Consider the following 22,502-nt stretch of genomic DNA (forward strand, 5'->3'; position numbering starts at 1 on the left):
GTCAATGTGATTGGTTGAAAATTGGCTGAGGAGTCAATGTAATCCAGATGATGTTTTCGAAAAGACTTCTTGGTATCCTTATTTTATTAGTTTTGTTTTGATGTAGAAACGTGTTTGAAAGGTAAATAATGAAGGGCCTTAAGCTAATTGCGAGCAACAGAAATTCAATTGAACTCTTTAAAGGATATCTTAATCAGTTTACTAGCGGGAATACACATTGTACAGGTTAGTTCAATACTGCTTTTGTATCAGATACGACTAGTAGGTAAGTATGTTAATCGCTACCATTTACCTATTAAAATCAATATATTATTTTGAATTCATTGTATAAATTTATAGAGGAGCTCAATTATATTAGCGCTTACCCCAATTAACATTATTGCCAAGTTCCCATACATAAGTACAGTCTATTTCAAAAATAAACATTTAAAACATGTTTTGGCACGTTCGTCCAAAATGGCGGGAAATGACCTAAACTTTAAATAGGGGAAAAAATCTGTTTAAATACTTGTTTTCTTTCAACTTAACAATTTGTTTTACACTATCTCTTAAATTGAATCCATCTCATTAATATTAAACATATCGTAATGTCAACAGTTACCATTTAAGGACAAGAAAGATTTCTTGTTTGCAAAATATGTCTGAAAACCTCCATAGTTAATAAACATGAATTTATTAACAAAATATGGGAAGACAAACTAGCGAATTTACTACTACTGAACTACACCTCTGCCCTTCTATTTCCTGACTGCTCATTTTCTCTCCTTGCCTTTCCTTTTTAATTTTGGGATGGTACCCCAGTTTAAAAGGGGATTCCCTGACACTTGGCCATCTAACAGTGGTGGTAGTAATGTCGTTCAACAGTGTTTCATCTCAAAGATGATTCTCTTAGTTTGTTTCTCATTATCTTATTGCTAACTCTAATATCATAATATTAAAACTTATGAACTAAATGATGGCTGGAAAACTGGCAATAGATTCAGCTGTCTGTTAGAGAACCATAACATGTTACAATAAGACATTTGAGGAAAAGAATAGACAACCCATTTCATATAACAATAATTATTTAATTTATTTTAAATTGAAATCTCATAACAGTATCATTGCAAAAAGCATTGTACAAACATTTTAATCATACAAATAGAATTAAAAAATATTTACATCATATAATACAACAGTTTATAGACATTTAGCTTATGTATTCAACGAAAAACCTATCTGTTACTATTATCTTTCAATACATCCTTCAATATTGAACTTGAGCTCCTGCTTTGTCCAAATTCCGCAAACGTAGGTAGTACCACCTCATTCAGCACTATCGGACTTGGAGAAGCCCTAGGCGTAGTCCGTCTACTGCTCTCACTACTGACCCCTGTACTTGTCTTACTGGCCTCCCCCAACAAACTCGGCACTTCTCGAGGCTTTGACTCGTTCTCCAGAAATCTGACGAAAGCCTGAGATAAGGACTCGTGGGTTTCATTGGCCGGTTGAGGCGTGAGTAGTGATCCCAACCAAGAACCCTGCTGAGACTTGTTGAGCTTAACTTTGTCGTGATCCTGCTGGTTGAAGTCCAGTACTGTGGCAATCAGTTTCAATACTTGGGCTTGGTCCTTGTTCCAGTTGTTTGTGTTGCCAGAAGACAAGAAACCAACTATAAGGCTTTTAATTAGGGATTTGTCTATTTTGCCGTCGGTTTGGCTGGTGAGCTCTTGAATTGTCTGTTGGGTTCTGATCAGTTTTTGTTGAAGTTGGGTCACTGGAAAAACACATCAATTCCTCGTCAACAAGACCTTTATATAAGGGATGCCTCATAATTAGTGGTGCACAATTGAACCGCAGGTTCCTTATGCAAAAATATTTAGTTATATTTAACGCTGACATTTCGGGAACGCGGGGAGCAATTGCCCATAAAATGCAAAAAATGTAGTTTTTGGGGAAACTTTCTTTTCCAAATTATAACATCTCACGACGCTCAGTAGCATTTTCCAAATTTACCGCCTGAAGCCCCCGCAACATCAAGTCTAAATTTGTGTTTTTTCATAGACGTTTTCAAATCGGAGAGTCTTAGAATTTGGGGTAAAAATGAGTGTTATACTGTCGATTTAGCTAACAGCAAGGTAAATCATATTTAATTTTAACGTTTTAACTTTATCTACAGTTCTATTATGGGACGCCCCATTCATATCTTTTTAATCGACTTACTTTCGTCTAATAAACTTAGTAAATAATCAAATAAAATATAATTAATATGTAAACAAAAGGATACCAGCAGCTTTCAGGAGGAAGACTACGAAAGGCAGATTGCAAGTCTTACCCAGGAACCGATTTCTGCAATTACGAACCAGTACCTGATGTAATACTCACATCCTCACCTCCCTCTTAAAACGGCTCTCATGCTAAAAATCCAAAATCAAATAACTGAAAAGTGGAAATAAATGTTTAAAACGGATACAAACTGGCACAGAAAGCAAAAACTGGATTAAATCTACGAAAAAACAAGCGAGTTTCTGGACAACAGACTGCAATTTTTCGCGTGCTTACATTCCTCGTTTTTTCGCTGATTTATATGCGATTAAAAAGCAGACCAAAACTACCAAAGCGAAATCAATTTAAAAAAATGGTGAACAAGACACTACATTTTTGTATATCCCATTAAGTAACTGGGGAATACAGAACAATACCTCACAGTTACCAAATGAGATTGAAAAAACATAGGTGGAAGCGTGCGACTGGACGAATGGATACGTGCTCTAAAGTGCTCTGCTTCAAAAAAAAAAAAAAAAAAACTAAATTACGTACAAATGATGTGAGTCAATAAATTCTTCTCGTTAATCTAAATCTTTAAAATGTTCATAAAACTATAAATTCATTATCAAAATAGATAATACGAATATTGCGTTAACCCTAGGGATGTGTTGGTTGTTAATAGGCGAAGGTCTTTGCAGCCACTCATGAAAATATCAGTCGATATTCTGGGATCTCATCTACCCAGAATTACCAGCTGATATTTCAAAAACGGCCGTCCAACATGAATCAGTTACATTACTGGAATATGGGTTTTAGTTGTTAAGACCAAAGTGATCTGTATAGTCGAACTACCAAATTTATGCAGATGCTCGGAGTGACTGGAAGTTGTATGGTTAAACTCATATATTTGATAATTCGAGTTCTAGTTGACATGAAAAAATTAATAATAAAGTGCAAACACATCTAGAGTAACGTGTAGGACTTACCTTCATCTTTCAGTCCCGAATTCTGTTTTTTTATCAGCTCCAATTGGTCGGATAATCGGGAGGCAGCTTGCAGACCGATTTTACTTTCGTCGAGTTGCATCTTCAGGCTGTCTATTTCTTTCTTCAAATCATCTTGGACCAGCTTTTCAGCATTTATTTGACGACGTATACGTTCGGTCTCCTTATGGACGTCTTTTTCCTTGTCTAGAAGAATTTCGCATTCAAAAGAATTCGTCTGGCAAAGCGTCGAAATCAAAGAAAACATACTCAGGAGATCGCCAAAAGGGGAAAAAATTATTTGAATTTTGAACGATGAATTTTAACTGATATTGCTCGTATTTTGATGGCAGTTCGAAGATTTTGCGAAGTCTTATTTAAACGAAAGCAATCCTCACTTACAAATTTCAAATGCAAACAACGTATATTTTTGCGAATTTTGGAAAGGGCGTAGAACTTCCAATAGTCGTATTATAGTTCGCATTTCTGAGACGAAAAAGAGATCACATTTCGAAAAAACAATTGTAGTGAAGTCAAAATTACAGTCACCATTGATTAGTATTTGCCTTTTCGTTCCTCGATTCACCCCATTTTACCTCGTGTGAGCCCCCTCCCCTTTTACAAAACAATGTAAAGTTCGATCTCTTAATGGTCGCTCGGGGTTAGGTCGGGTCTGCAAGGTGAATGTGGTAATCCTTAAAGTCGCATTAATGTGCCAAAGTAAAATTACAATTTTCTAAAGTACGATTTCCAGCGATATCGCTGGATTGAAGTTCGCATTGTGTCTAGAAATGATCCTCATTAGTGTATTCCCTTTTAGCATATATCCAATTAAGGTAATCCCCTCTACGTCCCCGACACCGTTCAGAAAAAGGCGACATAAAATTCTATTTTTGCCTTCTTGGATGTACGAAAGCCGTTATGATGAATTTGAATAAACAAAGTTCCTCACCAATATCTTCTTACCTTTCTGGAACTGCTCCAAAACTAACTGTAAATTGGCCAACGCAGCCGCTTGCTTCCCGTTGACGTCTTCCAAATCCGATATCTTCTTTCTCAGCTCCTCCCTTTGTCCCACAATCGTCTGCAGCTGATTCTGCAATGACTCCACCTGCTGATTGGCCCTGATGCTCACAGACGTGTACATCGTGCTCGAATTCTTCTCCCTTGCCTCTAAATCGCTCAGTTTCAGCTGCAGCTGGGCATTCTTCTGCTCAGCTTGCAGCAACTCTTGAGTGTACCGCTCCTCAAGCTCCATTATATGATCCTGCAATCGTTCCAGCTGCTTCGAAAGCGTTATTTCCTTATCCGAAACCGATGAAGTTTTTGCCTGCTCTTCCAGGAGGTTTTTGGTGAGCACATCGCATTTTTCCTTGAGGAAGCTGGTTTGGTCTATCAGACGGTCGATCTCCTCGCTTTTCCGAGCGATTTCGTCACTGGCAAGGCTGGCCTGCAGAAGTCTTGCTTCAAGTTGAGTGATCTTCTGGGTTTTGTTAGTGAGAAAGTTTGAAAGTCGCTGGATTTCTTGGTGATAATCGAGACTTTCTTGGTGCTTGATTTGCACCATGTTTATAAGTTCATTGCGGGAGTTTGACAAGTCTTGAAGCTGTTGTTGAAGGTGCTGAATAGATTCGTTTGAGGTGAGAGCGTCTGAGGACTGCAATCTGCCAATTTCTTCCTTCTGCGTTTGAATGGTTTGCTCAAGCTCAGCTAGACTTGCCTCGAGAGCAGTTATTTCGGAACTTTTTAAGGATAAGTCTTCTTGGTTAGCTTCTATAAGTTTTTTTTGACTCTCTATGATTAAGTTTAACTCGTTGAGTTTGAAGTTTGCGACTTCGGCCTCCTCTACTTTTGCCAACATTTTCTCCATATCAATTTTCATGGTCTCTATTAGTTCTGTTAGGCGAATAACTTCAACTGCTTTATCCTGAACATTTCTTCTCAGGGTTTCATTGTCCTCCATCTCCCTGACTCTCAAACCTACCTCTTTCTCATTAGTTTGTTTGCCAGTTTCTACTACCTGAGTCAATTTTTCTTTGTCCTCAAGACTCTTCGTCAACTCAATTTCTAGCACCCTTAAATCATCGTTTTTCTGACACAGCTCCGCCTCTTTCTCCTCAATAGTTCTTCTAAATTTCTGATTATCCTCTTCAATTTCCCTGGTTCTTAATAGCTCGTTCTCTTTGTCGTGCAGTTGCGTGTTAAGCTCCTCGCAGCGCAGCAGGACTGCGTCATATTTCTGCAATAGTTCTGTATAATTATTCTCATATTTCTTTAAACTCTCATTGGCGTCGTTTAAGGCCTGCTGTAAATTAGCTTTTACATCCAAATCAGCCTGGCGCTCTTTGTTGAAAGTATCCAATTGTAGCTTCAGTGAGGTTTCCGACATCTTCGAGTTTTGCTGCTTCTCCGTTAAAATTTTAAGCTGCGCCTCAAGTTCCCTACGCAAATTTTCCTCATTAAGCCACTTCTCCTTAACTTCATTGATCTCACTCTTCAAATCTATCATGGCCATAGTTTGCAGCTTCAAATCTTTATTTTCCTGCAACAGTTTCCCAAAATCTTCCTTAACCTCTTGCAGTTCATCTTTCAAGCCGTCCAAGGCAAAATTCGCTTCCGAAAGCTGATAGTCCGTATTCTCAAAGTCTGTTTTAAGCCTCTCAAAACCGCCCTTCAGTTCATCATTCTCTGCTTCCAATTCTTCAATTTTATGAAGTTTAATCTGCGCTTCATCGTAGTCTATCTTCAACTCATCAAAACTGACCAATAGCTGTTGGTAGTCTTCTTGTTTTGTGGAATCAGGACTTAAAGTTGCGGATTTACATGGACTGTCAATGATACATTCTAGTTCTTTAATGCGCCTGTTGGCGTTTTCTAAATCGCTTTCCAACAGAACCATACTGTCCTCATTACTCTCCGATATAGTCTGCAATCCTGAGTTTTTGAACTGTTCCACTTCAGCAAGCAAAACGTCATTGCTGCCTATCAAGTGGGAGATCTCAGATTCCAGCTCTTTAATAGTTTCACCTTTAGTAACTACTTCCTGACTGAGCAGCTCAGAATTCTGAATTAGCTTCTCAATCTCCTCATATTTTTCATTGAGAATCTGAGTCTTCTCGTTCTGAGCCGCCATTAATTCCTGCTCCAGGGTGTAACATTTCTGCTTGAACTCCTGAAGGATTTTGAAGATGTTTTCAACTTGATGGCTGAAATGGCTGACTGAGAGGTTGTCTTCGTCTTCAGGTGGTGCTTCTTCCGAAGGTGCGGCTTCTATGTGTCTTTTCACGTTGGCGGCAATAATGCTGATGTATTTATTGTGGTTTTCTTCAAGTTTTTTGTTCAGAAATTCTCTGTCAAACTGCTGCTGGGTTCTATCTGTAACCTCCTTTCGGAGCTCTTGGATTTCATTTAGTGAAGACTTTAAGTCGTTTTTTAAAGAGTTTATTTGCTGCTCATATAATTCTAAGGTATGTTTTTCATCACCCTCCTCTTTGTGTTTCTCTTCAGCTACCAGAGTGTTCTTTTGCAGCTCGCTATGTGAAATTTTAAACTTTTCTAATTCTTCTACTAAGTGAGCGATCCTTTGCTCTGAGCTGATCTTAGAAGTTTCAAGACTTTTTTGCAAGAGTTCATGATCTCTTTTAAGAGTATTTAGTTCTTTGCTAACCTGCTCATACTTTCCCTTGAAGCTTCCTCCTGCAGCAGCATTTTTCTTCAGTAAATCATTTTCCTCTTTAAGCTCGTTGTTCTCATCTTGCAAATGTTCTCGTATTCTCACAAGCTCGGATAAGTTTTGCTGGTTTTCAATATCCAGCTGCTCTAACTGGCTCAAGAGGTCATTTTTGTCGTTTTCAAGTATTTTTATGGTTTGTTTCAAGTTGGATATCTCATCTTCTTTCGGACTGGCATGGGCGACTGTAAGGTCTGCAGGTGTCCAGTTCCAGGTATTTTTGTTGAGTTTGCCATTTTCCTTGTGCAGGACCTGAAAAAAAAACGTTCGATGAGATATCAAATGGGGATTGAAATTAATTTATGATTGCGTGGGATGTTCAAGGAATTACTTAAGGTGAATTCCCATGAATCATGTGTATTTTAACCCAAAGAATTCGCTATCTTCCTTAGAGGCCTGAGGGGTAATTAATCATCAAGTTTGTTTAACGACAGTTTAGTTCTTTGTCAAAAGGAGCTTTTCAGGCTTAATTTGGAGAAATGACAATAAGATAAATCAAAATTGAGGCAGGTGCGTGTTAAAATGATTAAAAATCGATGGTGTTATGAATGGTGTGAAAACGAACATTTTTTATTGGCTTTTGAGGTGCAAATGTGGGGTTCGTTTTGATGATGACGAACTATCATCACTTTACATAAAAATCGACTTAGAGCAGCGGCTTTATCCGCCGAAAAAATTTCAAGAATTCGCAGAATTGATGGTGCACTTTTGGTGCACTATCATGATGAGTACCTTAGTCATAACTAAGGAAGCGATGATTCTAATGACTAAACCCCTTTAATCCAGTTTCTTTAGGCTTACAGCTGCAAAACGGATCGTTTTTGAACAAAACGATATCTGGGAAAATTTTCTTCAATTTACGAATTACCAAACAATGTCATTTGTGTATTTGTGTGTGCATTTTGAATATTTCTTTCATGACGATTATCTACGGAATGTTGGTTCTTTGCGTCATAAAAAAGAAAAGCGCCAGTACCTCAGCGAATTATCGCCCAATAAAACAACAACATGCAACAAAATATCAACAACTACAGAATCAGCTTTCGATCAAAGAAGTGCGGTGGTGGCCATTGTTTGCCTTCTGCTGCTTAGAGTGAACAATGCGTAATTGAATTGAAAATGTATTTTCTGCGAGAAATAGTTTAAGTACGGAATTTTTAGCATTTATGCCGAAGTAGGTAAAATGAATATGAAACAAAGATAGTAAAATTACAAAATGGGCATTTGCAAATAAATCTACTTTGCGGTCATTTCTTTGGTCATTATGGATAGAGGACGAAATTGAGCATAAATAGCCACAAAATAGAGCATGTAATTTACGAAATTAAGTAAGCAATGAGCTTTAGTTTCTAAAGATGACTTTAAATCACATTTCAAAACCAAATCTCATTTTTTGCTTAATTTCTTCAATTATCTCATTTATTTCGTGGCTACTTATGTTCAACTTCATCCTCTATCTATCTGTAATACATACATATATTTTTGCTGAAGGTGGTTGAAGCTACCAACCACTGGACGACGTGATCCAATTGAATGGCCTCCAAGATCTCCCGTTTTCACACCCCTAGATTTTTTTTATGGATCTACATTAAGTCAAAGATTTTTCTTACACCACCAGAGAACTCTGTGGGATTGCGATGTCGAATTACAAAAGTTTGCTGATGAATTTACTCGCAAACCTCCGTTAATATAAGGCAGGAATTTGCTGACAGGTTACATTTTGTCAGGAGCAAAATGGTATCCACTTTGAACGTTTTATTTCATTAATTTCCTATGACCAAACAAATTTTAAAAAATCGGCCCTTTTGCCATACTGACAACACAAACAACATTTAGAGCAATAAACAAAAGTCAAAAAATGGTGTTTTTACGTACGTAAGTATGCCTAAAAAAAATGACCAGATGTGAATAATTGAGCATGAGGCATGATCCATGAGGCAACATTGGAAAAAGTACTTTTAGAAGCTTTTTTATTTATAACTAGTCCGTACGAATGCACTTCTTGTCAAATTTATATAAATTGTAAATACAGGGTGATTCATTGGGAATAGGACATGGCGAAAACTGAGATAGGAGATACCAAAATATGACGATTGGACTCAATATTCCTTATATAAATGTTTCTTGTTTCAGAATTACAGGGTGTTAAGGGTTGAAATTTATTTTAAAATTCCTTCCTCCTGTTTTTGTAGTATCAACACAAAAATTGGTTCAAATCCTCAAACCATCGTTTTTGAGAATTTGAAATGGTACGACACGAACTAGCTTATAGGTAAAAATCTCGTAAACGAAGAGAGATATCGGGATTAAACAAGAATACCTTTTTTGAGTAAAAATAGACATTCTTTCATTATGTGGAATAGAATTTGATTTCAATTGCATTCATACAAAAATGTGACCAAATGTACCGAAGCAGTGAGTCGCTACTACCCTCTAGGAACTATATGAAAATTGGATCAAAATTCTTACTTGACATCTTACAAAACTAAAGTATACCAATTTTTGTGTTGATACTACAAAAACACAAAAAGTTATTAAGGAATTTTTAAAACAAAATTTCAACTTTTAACACCCTGTAATTCTGAAACAGGCAACATTTATACAAAGAATGTGAGTCCAATCGTTATATTTTGGTGTCCCCTATCTCGGGTTTCGCCATGCCTCATTCCCAATGAATCACCCTGTATAATAAACCATTTTTTATTGTTGCTTTTTCGTTACATACTGGGACTGCCCGGATTCTTCCCCGTAAAGTTGCAACCACGATAGTCCCAACCCGCCTACATGCGACACCCTGTACGGTATAATAACATGATAGATATTATCATTCACTTGGTTCCCTGGCCCAATAGGATATTTGTCCGTTAGAAACCTTAGACCTCCGCCTTCCTGTTAATTTATGAAGGAAATGCGACACGAACAATGTTGTTAAGGCGCAGTGTTGATGTCCGCCATTCACATTTTATTTACCATTAAAACCTTTACAGGCTTAAATATTTACATAACTTTTAAAATGGGCTCGAAATAACGACTCGAAATCCATGGGTCGCATATCCATCATGTGTACTACGTTTACACCACGAACGTGGAACCGAGTTCAGTACTTTGAATCGATAGGGAAAATTAATGAGCACATTTACCCTTCACGTGTTCGATATATTGCACGTGTGGGTAGTACATGCCTGGTTGGTTGGTAAACACTTTCAGTTGCAATTTCTACAGTTCACCCTTCCAACGTTAATGCTTCTTTGCCCAAATATTTGGCCTTTATTAACACTTGGCCATCGAATCTCTGAGACTTGTTCTATATGTTTGAAGGAGTGTTTTCGGGTTTAGTGGTGTTACAGTAAAGTGTATTGCACTCGTCCGGGCGTTGCAGTATAACCCGTCTTTGTTTGCTCAGTGGTTGTTGAAAATACAACCACGAGGTATGTCTTAACCTCCGGATAATATTAACTCCCTTTCGTCGACGACGTTTTAATTTTTTCCCATATAAGTCTCAAAAGAAGCAGTTTTCGTTTCGATTACACAGCACATAATGGAGTCTGATTACTCGGTTGGAAGTAAAACCGCGATAAGGTGGTAGGTTTATCAGAGATTTGTCGGTCATATTAACATTTTAATCAGCACATTTGTCCTCGGTAACTAACAGAAAAGACCACTTTGTAACGTGTTAGTGGCGATAAAAAACGACGAGTGTTGATTAATTTACCTAAATTTATTTGCTAAAACTTTCAAATTTCTTCTTTAGCCCGTGACTCCTCGATGCACCCCAACCTGCCCCGCCCCCTGGTGATCTGCGGGCCCTCAGGCTCGGGCAAAAGCACCCTCATAACGTACCTAATGGAGGAATACTCGGACAAACTCGGTTTCGCAGTTAGTCACACCACCAGAAACCCTCGACCTGGGGAAATCGAAGGTCGTCACTACTACTTCACTAACAAAGATTCCATGAAACGGGCTATAGACAATGGGGAATTTATCGAAACTGCCTCGTTCAGTGGCAACATGTATGGAAGCAGTTTTAAGGCTGTGGAGGACATTGCCAGGGAAGGGAAGATCGTTGTCATGGACATAGATATCGAAGGGGTGAAGCAGGTGAAGAGAACCAACCTGAGGCCTTGGTGCGTCTTCATCAAACCTCCGTCTTTGGGTGTCTTAAGAGATCGGTTGGTTGCGAGAAAGACTGAGAGTGAGAAGAGCTTGGAGAGGAGGCTTTTAAAGGCTGAAGAGGAGATAAAGTATGCCCTGGAAGCGGGTAATTTTGATAAGATTATAGTGAACCTTGAAAAGGAAAGCTCTTACAAGGAATTGCGGGAATTTGTGCAGAAAAATGTTTTAAAATGCAATCAATAAATGGCACAAGGAACGTAATATCAAGCGACTTTATTACATAAGTGGACCGTTATAATGGGTTTGCGGCTGGGGCGATGTGCCGGCAATAAACGCTTTCGATAAAGTTTACGTACTTATGGTAGATAACATACTGCCATTGTTTGAGACACCCACGCCACTTTCAGTCCTATATTCGAACAGTTGGTAAATTATTTATGGATACACAATTCAGCTATTGAGATATCGTAAATGCTTCAAACGCATAGGTATATGAATTATGACATTATGCTCTCCATTTAGGCTCGAATTTTACCTATTACGGTGGATAGAGTTTTACGGGCGAGAATTTATACAGGATGTCTCAAATTCGGATCTCATCGTTACAACATCGGAAACTGCAAAGATGCGGGGCGGCTTAAATGGCATCGCAAGGTGGCGCACTTTCGTAGTTAATTATCAAAACGTTCGCCATTTGATCAACAAAACGCATTTGGGGCTATCTCGAAATAAATGGTGGAATTATTAGAATGCTTTCGTGTTGTTATTGGCACCGACGCCTCGTTGCCGCCTGTTTAAATGCAGCGTCAAATTTCAACGTGGCATCATTTCAGAACCTTACCCGGTCAAACGAAGCATAAAACTGCTTGCTCTACCCATAATAAGTCAACAACACGTCTTCGTCCAAACGGGAGGTCCTTCTAAGTATCGAAACAGCAAATCAGCACATTCTCGTATAAGTCAAAACGCAAAAAGAACAATAATACGGGTTACTGGCAGCACTAGAAACGCATTCTTCATGTTTACGAACACTCAATATATAGAGAACAAACGGAACGGGTCACAGGTGTCAAGTTTCGCCTATACGGTTTTTACTGCCAAGTTAAAGGGCACTAACCCGAACTTAACGATATGGGGGTATTGTTGCAGGTTGAGCTCGTGTTTGAAATATGAAAATACGATCTAAACGAGGCAACTAAAGGTTTCTGAAAATAATAATGATATTGCGCAACAATGGTTAAGCAAGTACCTGATTCAAACGAGGCTTAAAAATTGAATCAAAACCACTCTAGGTTCGATGATGTGAAATTGCCAAATTCAGCCTTTCTAGAGGAAGCTTTGGATAGTGGATATATCATGTGTAAAATGCAGTGCTGCTCAGGTTAGCACAAGATTTTGAAAATTTCAACATGTGGAAAACTCCCTCAAAAACGTGGTGGATACGATTCTGCCTTCAACACTGTGGAAATGTAAATTCTAGGTCTCACAAAAGGAGGCTTTAGGCACTAAATTTCTTCGTGTTAAATATGCAGTTCTAAGGTTAATTCCGATTAGCACAGCGTTTTGAAATTTGTAATAACAGAAACGCTCTATTAAAAAAAACGAATCGATACGTCCCTGACTACTGTTCAACTAAAACACAGTTTCAGATAAACTTGGCACATAATATCAATTTCCAAGAGGTTAGTTCAGGTTAATTGACGTCACGATTTACATATTTCCCCTTTATTTATCTGCCAGCTAAAGTTACCATGGAAAAATAAATTCAGGTTAAGAAGAAAAGGATGAGTCAGATGTATACTATTTGGTAAACTCGTAACTTTCAACCAAACAAATCTCCAGCTTAACTGGATAAGGCACTAAATAATCGATGATTCGATACCTAAGGATTTTTATTGCGATTTTGATTAAAGAGAAGATATTAGTCACATGGTAATATATACATTTTTTCCGTAATATTACATCAGAACTATATACAGTTGTGTATGCAGCAAGCATGTCTCGGGGGGATCTTGCAAACGGTAATAGATACGCATGTGATTAAATAAGGACTTCGCAATAAGAAAAAAATAAAATGGTGAATGGTTTTGGAAAAATGGAATCCCAAAATTTGTTTTTTTTTTCGTTTTATTGTAGGAGATAGATAAAATTGAAAGATATAAAAAGGAAGAGAATACAAAAAAATAAAAAAAGGATAAAAACATTAAATAAAAAAATCAAGTTAAAAAATTTCAAAGACGAATCAAAAAAATATTAAAATAATAACGCCTTGTTATTGGCACTTCGTCGTCTTTTCGGCACTTTCGACTAGACTTCATCCATCATCAACTTTAAATGTGAATGCGTACTTTTTATCAAATTTATTTTTTTCAAGTCTCCTACGGCCAATGCCAGACATCGCAGAGGGCAAAAATATCAATAAATCCGTGAAAAAGTGCATTAAAATATACTCGTATTTCTCTTGTACACTAATTATTTCAGAAATACACTGCCGGCCAAAAGTTTGAGACCACCCTGATTAAAATGGGAAATCAAAGATAACTAAAAATTTTAAAGTTATATGAAGCATAAAATTAAATTAACATATATTATAAGATCTAACAAATCTAAGAAATAAACATAAACATAAAATTTCAAAAAGTAAAAAACATTCACAATTTCATTCAAACTGACTTTTCATCAATAAATCCTCCTTTACATTTGATCACTTTTTTGACAAGTCTAAGCATCCGAGCAATTAATTTATGGATGGTCTCTTGTAAAATATCATTCCAGCTTTGCTGTAATGTCCTCCACATGTCTTCACGTGATGAAGGACATCGTTCCCGAACCTTTCTATTGAGCTCCTCCTACAAAAACTCGATAGGATTAAGATCGGGACTCTGAGGTGGCCAAATCATATTTTTCAACACTCCTTCGGTCTCCTTTTGTTCCAAATAGCCTCTGCATAATTTCGAGCTGTGTTTGGGATCATTGTCTTGTTGACAAATAAACCCATTACCAATTAGTTTTAACCCTGAAGGAATGGCATTTTGTTCTAAGATTACTTTATAATGCTCTTTTTTCATTATTCCTTCAATTTTGACTAATTCACCGATTCCATGACCCGAAAAACAACCCCAGACCATAATGGAACCACCACCATGCTTTACGGTCGGTAACACACAATCTGGCATCATCTTTTCTTTGGCACCGCGTCGAACATACACTCTCCTTTTTGATCCAAATAATTCGAACTTCGATTCATCAGTCCAAAGAACTTTTTTAAAATCATCTTCCGACCAGTTTTTATGGGTTAGGGCCCACTGCAGCGGTTTCTTTTTGTTTTGAGGCCTCAATAAAGGTTTTCGGATAGCAATGCGACCAAACAAATTACCTTCCCTCAATCGCCTTTTCACTGTAGTTAGTGATATTGGTTTGGATCGAGATTTGTTTACCTCAACGAGAATTTCTGGTGCTGTTAGACGCCTATTCCGCTTACTAGTGACAACTATGAATTTATCCTCACCAGATGTGGTAGCTTTTGGTCTTCCTGAACGTGGACGATCTCGATTACTGCCAGTTTCTCTGTACCGGACAATTGCGGAATGGACACAAGTTTTCGATAATTTAAGTTGAGATGCAATCGCACGTTCAGATTTACTTTCATTATATAGAGTGACAATGGCAGATCGCCTATCAGTGTTAATTTCATACACTTTTCCCATTTTCAAAGAATCTTCTCTTTAAAAGCCACAAATTTAAACCAACTAAGATTGTTAGTCAAATGAACTCCTTAACACACAAATACAAAAGTTAATTAACACTAAATATCTGATTTCAGATTATTTAAACAAACATACTGTTCAGCTAATGTAACAAACAGCAAAATCATATTTATTGAGGACGTAATAACTATGAACAAACGACTGTACCTTTATAGCGCTCAATCGGCACTTGTTGAAATATATAGGAAAACGTCGTAATGGTCTTATCTTAAAAAAATCTGCAAACGACTGATTGTTTATACGTTCCGAAGAAAATAAAGAAATCGTAGATGGTGCAGAAATTTGTTTATATTTCGAAAATTTAATATATTTGTAAATAATGTAACGTTTCTAGAAGTGGTCTCAAACTTTTGGCCGGCAGTGTATATCTCAAATCCATTCTAGAAATGGTGTAAAGTAAAGAAAGGTTTTCGGTTTGAATTAAAATTTCATTAAAGATGGTTTATATTTTTCTTAAAATGACTTTTTCTGATATCTCAGAAACCACAGATAATTTCCATCATGTCAAAATTGTATCTAATTGAGGAGATAAATGGACAACTGCGCCATGAAAACTTAACCAAACACCACGACTCTTGCGGTTTCCGAGATGATGATCAGCGCCGAATTTGAGGCACCCTGTAGGTACACGTTGCAAGTTTTGTCAACAAAATAGTTGAAAAGCAACATATAACACTTTAATAAACTTCCCGTCTGTGCTTTGTTCTGCGTCACTATAAGTACCCCGGATTAACAAATTCTTATTAAACATTGATAATTTATCTTCATTTAGATTAACGTATTAGATAGTGTCTCTCTGTTCCAAAAACAAACGCAGCGACTTTTCCACTAACGCATATTGACTTAATCTATGGATGAAATCGGCCACCACGAGGTTCTAATAATCGTTGGCTCATTTGAAAATCGAACCAAACTAATGAAGTCCAAGCTTCGCGACACTTATTTTAATGCATATTGACTCAAAACAATGAATGCGGGCCCTTATTAGCACCACTACAATGTAAATGAGTGTTTCGTGATGCGTTAGCAGTAATACTTTTTGGTTCTAATCCGATTGTTAAACAACGAGGCCTGTAATTTTACCTTTTGATAACGCCGCGCACTAAACCCATAAATATCTATACAATTTTACCTGGGCTTATCGCCAATACTACGCAACTGGAAATTATTATTAAAAATGAAATTTAAAGTATGTAATTAACCATTCGCCGAGCTAATGAAGTAACTTACCTAGAAACCCAATTAGCTGCAGAGAAATGGGCACGAACTGTTAGAGGGTACTGCCTCAAAGGCGCCAAACCAATTCACGGCTAATTTCTCAAACCGTGACCCACGCGACCCGCGCTACTACGTGCCGCACGCTAAGCTGCTATGCACAACTTTAAAATGCAGTACCCAGTCCCGCGGTTGGGTACCCGCTCGATGGCGCAAGCGTGGTTCGAGCAACTCGCGCCATTTCACTATCGCCAGTCAATTAGTCAGTCACCAATCTGAATATGCCTTTTTTCAACAAATGCAATTTCCTGCACAACTGCAGTAGATCAAATATCCTGATTTCTACGAAGCCCGAAAGCGTTTTATTAGGATCAGCGTCATTTTCGCAGTTAAAAAAGTACGGTTTAAAACTTGAAAGAGGGTATGTATCAAAAGTGAGCGCCAAACAACCATTTCCTTTAGTACAGATAAACGCTCCTTGAGCAAATATTGTCTTAATCTAGAGGCCAAAGTAATACGGAAAGAAGGGAAATGTGGGCATGGGTTTGAGCCTGGGAATGTGCAAAATTGCGACCAAATCAGACCAAATAAAAAGCACTTTTTCAGTATTTTCCTCCACTTCTACTTAGTTACTACGCATTCTTTTACGGGGTGTCCCGTTCTAAACGCCCCTTCTGTAAACTTCTTTTTTCCGAAAAGAGTGTTTTATAAAAACGGCCAGCTTCAATAGGGTTTTATTTAAAGATTTAAACGCGCCTTATTTAAAATACGCAGAGCGGGCCAAAAAGCTATAGCAGATCAAAATTTCCTTTCTTAAATGGGACACCCTCTATATTTTCCAAAAAGTCAATGGATTACGTCGAGGCAATTTCAAGCGCATGTGAGGAAATCCTCAGTACCTTCGTCAAAAAACGAAAATCCGCCTTTTTGGGCTCTTTTTATGACCTGTTACATGAATTTACTACCAGATGCAGAGTTTAACGTACTGACTGCCCACTAAAACGACCCTCTGCAGAGCTTAAATTTTAGATATACTTCCATCCTGTATAAACGTACTTAAACACCTCTTGGCGCCAAATCAGAATCAAACAAGAACAACCTTGAAGACTCATATAAGGCTCCGTTTTTTACCCTGTTGGGTTACACGGAACCCATGATGGGGTAAGTAAGTAATTACCAGTAAATTTCTGTGCGTGAGAGAGGCGAGACGCAAATAGCGCTCTTTTCGAACTCCTCTGAAGCATCAGCAGTGGAGCCATTTTAAGAGGGCTAAACAGAATAGAGCAGTTATAAACCCAAAGACTTTGAGGCTCACTCGAGTGACCCTTTGCATAGCTCAGATTTTGATTTTCACATAGCAAAACCACGAAACGAATCTCGAATTCATGCAAAATCAGACAAAATATCAAATATTCACTCAAACTGAATGTGAATGCGGCAGCTGATCGTATTCTGAAATATACAGACATGACCTCGTGAACTTGTTTCGTTCACTTCATTAGGATTGTGTAAGCAAAAATCCGACTAAAGGAAAAAACGCATTTTAGGACCTGCAATAAGGTTCATATTTCTAGGAATTTAGGGGAATATGTAGATTGGTCTTATTTGCACATCTGTCTCGTCTCGATTTTGAACAGGAAAATTCCTGCAATTCATGAGTAGGTTCAGCTGCGTTGCAGAATTTTATTTTGAAAATACGTACCGGTAAAATTGTACTATATGTGGCGTTTTCTAGGGCCATTGGAAACGGGTGAGCATTAAAAAATAACTCGCAGTAAGCGGTGAACCGTGAACGTAAGGAGTTGATTAAACCATTCGCTATTTACCATCGAACCATGACAACAGACATCAACCACTGACAACATACATAACAGACATCAACCAATGACAACAGACGAATTTAGCCAAGACATATCTCTCATGTTTTAACGTCTACTTAAGGTTTTTTTTAATGATCAGCCCTTATATGCTTTTTAACACTTGATCCCGGAAGGGTCGAACAAGACGAAAGGTTAAATCCTATTAGGAGAAACTTGCGGTATCTCTGTTCAGACACAAGGATTTCTCGATATCCGTAAAAGTCTTGAAAACAGTATTAGTAGTGTAATAAAGTATTACCAAATAACCTTATTTCTTCCTAAAGAACAAACATTTACTATAATAAATTTAATGGTACTTCTAATCTAGTAATCGTAGGTAAAAAATACGATTGCTTATCCCAGTGCAAGTCGTACTCAGACCTAATGTAATACCTACAACAACGGTAGCGTAACGGTCACAGACCATATCAAAGAACAAATATTTAAACTGAAACTATATAGATTAAATTTCCTAGTAAATCGTTAATATTGCAAATATAGAAATTGAAAAACTAACAAACATCAATCAACGTTGTTATTCAGAGAAGAACCATGTTCACGGACACAACTTAGGAATGCAACTTAAAATACAAGTTACCGCAATGTGAATTTTTGGAAATATTGCTGCGGACAACGTACAAAATGCGTTCACCATTGTGTCAGTAAAACCTCCGGAGAGAGAAAGTGACAAAAAGGGGACTTACCAGCGCCGAACTACACCTCACTAAAACAAGAAAGAATCAGTGAGTGCATGCGGTTTTTATACATTTCAGGGAAGTCTCCATGGAAACAACAGATAAGAGTCAATATTGGAAAAATTGACAAATAGATAAGGGTAATAGCAAGGGTGAGAAAACAGGTCCGTTATTACACGAAATTTGATATGAATCTGACAAGCCGATCAATATGGACTTTAATGGAGAACAGCTAATTAACACTAGGTATATTCGCATTTTTAAGATAATTTTGTACCAAAATGTCGAATCCCTGAACAGATTGTGCACTGAGGCGTTGCTAAATAAGCCAAGCGAGCATAAAAGCTACATGATCAATAATATTACCGATCCGCCGTTCACTTCCTTCTAACACTCATTTTTACGCAAATATTTGTTCACTCAGATAATGCCATATTAATTTTGGGGGGCCGGAAAGTAAACCTTGTTTGCACATGATAAGATCTGTGCCAATGTCGGTTAATTTAGGACAAATCATGCAATAACGGACAATCGTTTGGGTCCCCGTTAAGTGCCTATTAAGTTTAAGCTCGATGTGTGAAGCCTTAAGGCATGTACAACTAAGTATTTGGAATTATTGCTCTATAATATTGCAGTAAACACCGCGATTCCTGTTTCATCTTCGGGTTAGTTCAGGTTAGACTCCTCGTTCGTGTGCAGTCAAGAAGTGACGATAATCTTCGTCTGCAAGACATGAAACAATTTTGGGAAAACCCCTTACAGGTCTAAAGCCAAAAACCACCATGGGTAAAAAGTAAAAACGCTGTTTCGTTCTGTATGAATTAGTAGGGTCGGCCTTATCGCCTGTGTTAACACAAATAACATCTGGCTGTTTGCTTTCGATAAGGATATTTAATATTGTTACAACAAACTAGCTAGAGACGTGTGTTTGTGGGTTATAACGAGCGATAGCTGAATTTAACCAGAGGAACAGGGGCGGGGGAATTAAGCTCGTACGAAAGCTAATCTGGGAAAATACAGGAGACAATAAACGACGAGTAACGGGGGGCACTAAAGCAAAAAACTGCTTTGTTGGGTGAAATTAAAAGCAAAGTCTGGTAACGATGATCATGTATTTGGGTTCGGAATTTTTACAAGAACATGATGGAAAGTTGTCTATTTTCTGATAAAAATGAAACACGTAATTCGAATATACAGGGTGTTCCAAAAAGGCCACACCACACTTAAGAAGATTATAGGGTACATTGCGGCGAACAATTTTTATATAGAAACCCCTGGTCAAAAATGAACCGTTTGACGCTAATCATTTTTGTTCAAAAGACTTCGATATTGAACTTGTGAATAGAATAAAAACAGACAAATTACACACTTTTTTGCTTCCTGATACAAGTTTATCGAATGCATTCCTAAACTCAATGTTGGTGAAAAGTGATTTTAATCGTAACCGCAGCAAATTAAGTTCTTCACTTTAGTTTCTTTAGCTACAAATTTTTGCGTTTGAACTGTAGAAATGGTTCAATTTACGTTACGGGCCTATTAAGAGGCCAGCGCGTAGTCTTGATTTAAGCCCGTTGGATTTTTTTCCTCTCGAGTTACATCAAGTCGTTGGTATATGAAATTTCTGCAGCCACCTAAAAGGAACTGTTAGGAAGAATAATGACAACCTATCTTCTCGTACTGAAAGATTCACACATCTTGAAACGGTTGCGTGATTCAACGATTAAAAGATTAAATTTACGAACTTAGATTGGGGGTCAACCTTTATTATAAATTTTTTGATTAATTTTAATAAAAATGAATTAAATATCGAAGTCTTTTGGTATAAACGAATGACATTATGTCTTCGAACAGAAATGATTCTAAAACCAAAGCAGCTGGTTTCTGACTAGGGGTTTTTGTGCAAAAATTGTTCACCACAATGTCCCCTATAACCTTCTCAAGTTTAGCACAACGTTTTTGGAATACCCAGTATATTTTTACCTTGTGCCAAAGAGAATAATCACAATTATTATCCCAATTCCTGCCAGTTTCAATGTTTTTCGTGCTTACGTCAAGCACTGAAAACCATTATTTACAAATACATATTCTAAATTATATCTATCAAATTAAACCAAAACGTTCTTAAACCGAATCATTAGCGACGACATAAAGTCCCTGTTACAAAAAAAATATAAAATTGTCGTTAGTTTCACTGGTTAAATTATGCTCCTGATAAAGTTACCAGTAAATCATTAATTTAGTCTTTGTGCACAACACAACCAAGGGTCAACAGTGTATAAACTGGGAGTTTTAGAGGAATATTTTAGTTTTTGTGATGATAACATATTAAAGTCAACGTTTCGTAATTCGCCTTGAATTCTGATCCACCTAGTGCCGTGATTTTGTCTGCATAACACTTCCATTAAAAGGGATTTATATTACTGAAAATGACTATATACTTGATCCTTAGATATGACTTGCCAGTTGTCACATAAAAAAGACAAATTTAAGCAATAAAATTAGAGATTATGTAAACAGCATCAAAAATATAACCAACATCAATATCAATCAATACTCTCTATAAACTAATCTAATATATTGTGTCCGCAAATTAAATGTATCTTATTAGCCTTGAAATTCTCATTAATCAGTTACTCTTTTGTACACGTTGAGAAGATATTATCACTAAAAATAATAAATAATAATAATAGGTGGACAGTAAATGATATATCACATAGATATACAAGGACGATTCAGGGGAGGCAATTGATAAATGAATTGGTAAATATTGCTGTCATATTTTGGTCATTTACATATGTAAATATTGAAAGGGTCTACATATTATTCAACAGTCACTAGTAAATGCCATTGGCTATTGACCTTTCATGTGACTAACCCTACATTACAATATTCCTTCAAAACTAAGTATTTTTATAGTGCAATGTCATTGCATAAATAATTTAGCATAAGTTTTCTGCTGCTGTTTTATAAGGTTGGTGATTATATTAAATTTGTCAAATCATTAAAACTTAAGGTACTTGTATAGGGTCATAAAAATGTCACCTCTTATCAATCAGAGCATTCTTAGTGCCTATCTATAAGCTAAAACTTACCCCTGAAGATTTCTGCAACTCATCATTCACTTGCCTCAAATGTTCGATCTGCAAAACACAAAATTACGTATTGATTCGCTGGATATACTGCAACTTGTATGGAGCAATAAAACATGTGATTACAGTGCTAAGTAGCACAATTAATAATGCAAGGAAATAATAGTAGGTAGTAAAGTTCAAAGCTCTGTTCAAGGCTATAACGTTTTTTAAAATTTTATTAGTATCAATTACATTGCTTGAGCTTCAGTAACTCACCTCAAGATCTTTCTGGTAGCACAGTTTCTTGTATTGCTCCTCGGTTGTATTGGCACCTAAAAATTAATTGAATTGTTGTAAATGGACTGGGATATTTTTTAGAGCGATGTTCAGTGGTTTGCGGTTTTCCACAACTAACTAGGTTCATTAAAATCAATGTCACTTTCAGCAATTTTAGAAGAAAAAACATAATTAAATACCCACCTTCATCGTCAGCCAAAACATTGTTGGCGAATGTGGTCAACTGGCCTTTTATATTGCTTAGGCCCTCGTTTATATTAAACCAGCCCGACATTGTATTTGTTAATTAGTCAATTGAAAACACTGACAAGATGCATTTAAATCTTAAATGTAAGTTTTTATTATTAAAACAAAACTAATATTTTGATTTCTTTTGATTGCCAACACAACTGACACATTTTTGTTGATATATTTTGACAAACGTCAATTTGTTCATCATAACCTTGAAAAATCATATGATGTCTGTCAAAAGGAAAAAACAAACGGAGTGGGGGAACGGTTTTGTTTGATTTGCATTTTCGTTAA

At 37.0% G+C, this 22,502-nt stretch overlaps 2 protein-coding genes across 3 annotated transcripts; one reads left to right on the forward strand and one right to left on the reverse strand.

The window, feature by feature from the left end:
- The first annotated feature begins 102 nt into the window (after nt 1–102).
- LOC136415694 (guanylate kinase-like) lies at nt 103–11,576 on the forward strand. Of its 2 annotated transcripts, none has more exons than XM_066400404.1 (2): nt 103–225; nt 10,712–11,576. In XM_066400404.1, the coding sequence occupies exons 1-2, from the start codon at nt 129–131 to the stop codon at nt 11,314–11,316; spliced, it is 702 nt and encodes a 233-aa protein (XP_066256501.1). In that variant the 5' UTR covers nt 103–128; the 3' UTR covers nt 11,317–11,576. The 2 variants fall into 2 exon arrangements, with proteins under 2 accessions (XP_066256501.1, XP_066256502.1); XM_066400405.1 differs by lacking the exon at nt 103–225 and adding an exon at nt 10,591–10,658.
- On the reverse strand, nt 1,080–22,380 carry LOC136415692 (thyroid receptor-interacting protein 11-like). The gene is made up of 6 exons (XM_066400400.1): nt 22,161–22,380; nt 21,957–22,012; nt 21,702–21,749; nt 4,197–7,212; nt 3,234–3,437; nt 1,080–1,756 (listed from the first exon to the last, which is right to left on the reverse strand). The coding sequence occupies exons 1-6, from the start codon at nt 22,249–22,251 to the stop codon at nt 1,215–1,217; spliced, it is 3,957 nt and encodes a 1,318-aa protein (XP_066256497.1). The 5' UTR covers nt 22,252–22,380; the 3' UTR covers nt 1,080–1,214.
- Nucleotides 22,381–22,502: the final 122 nt, after the last annotated feature.

The sequence above is a fragment of the Euwallacea similis genome, chromosome 20 (genome assembly GCF_039881205.1).
Source record: "Euwallacea similis isolate ESF13 chromosome 20, ESF131.1, whole genome shotgun sequence".
NCBI classification, from domain to species: domain Eukaryota; kingdom Metazoa; phylum Arthropoda; class Insecta; order Coleoptera; family Curculionidae; genus Euwallacea; species Euwallacea similis.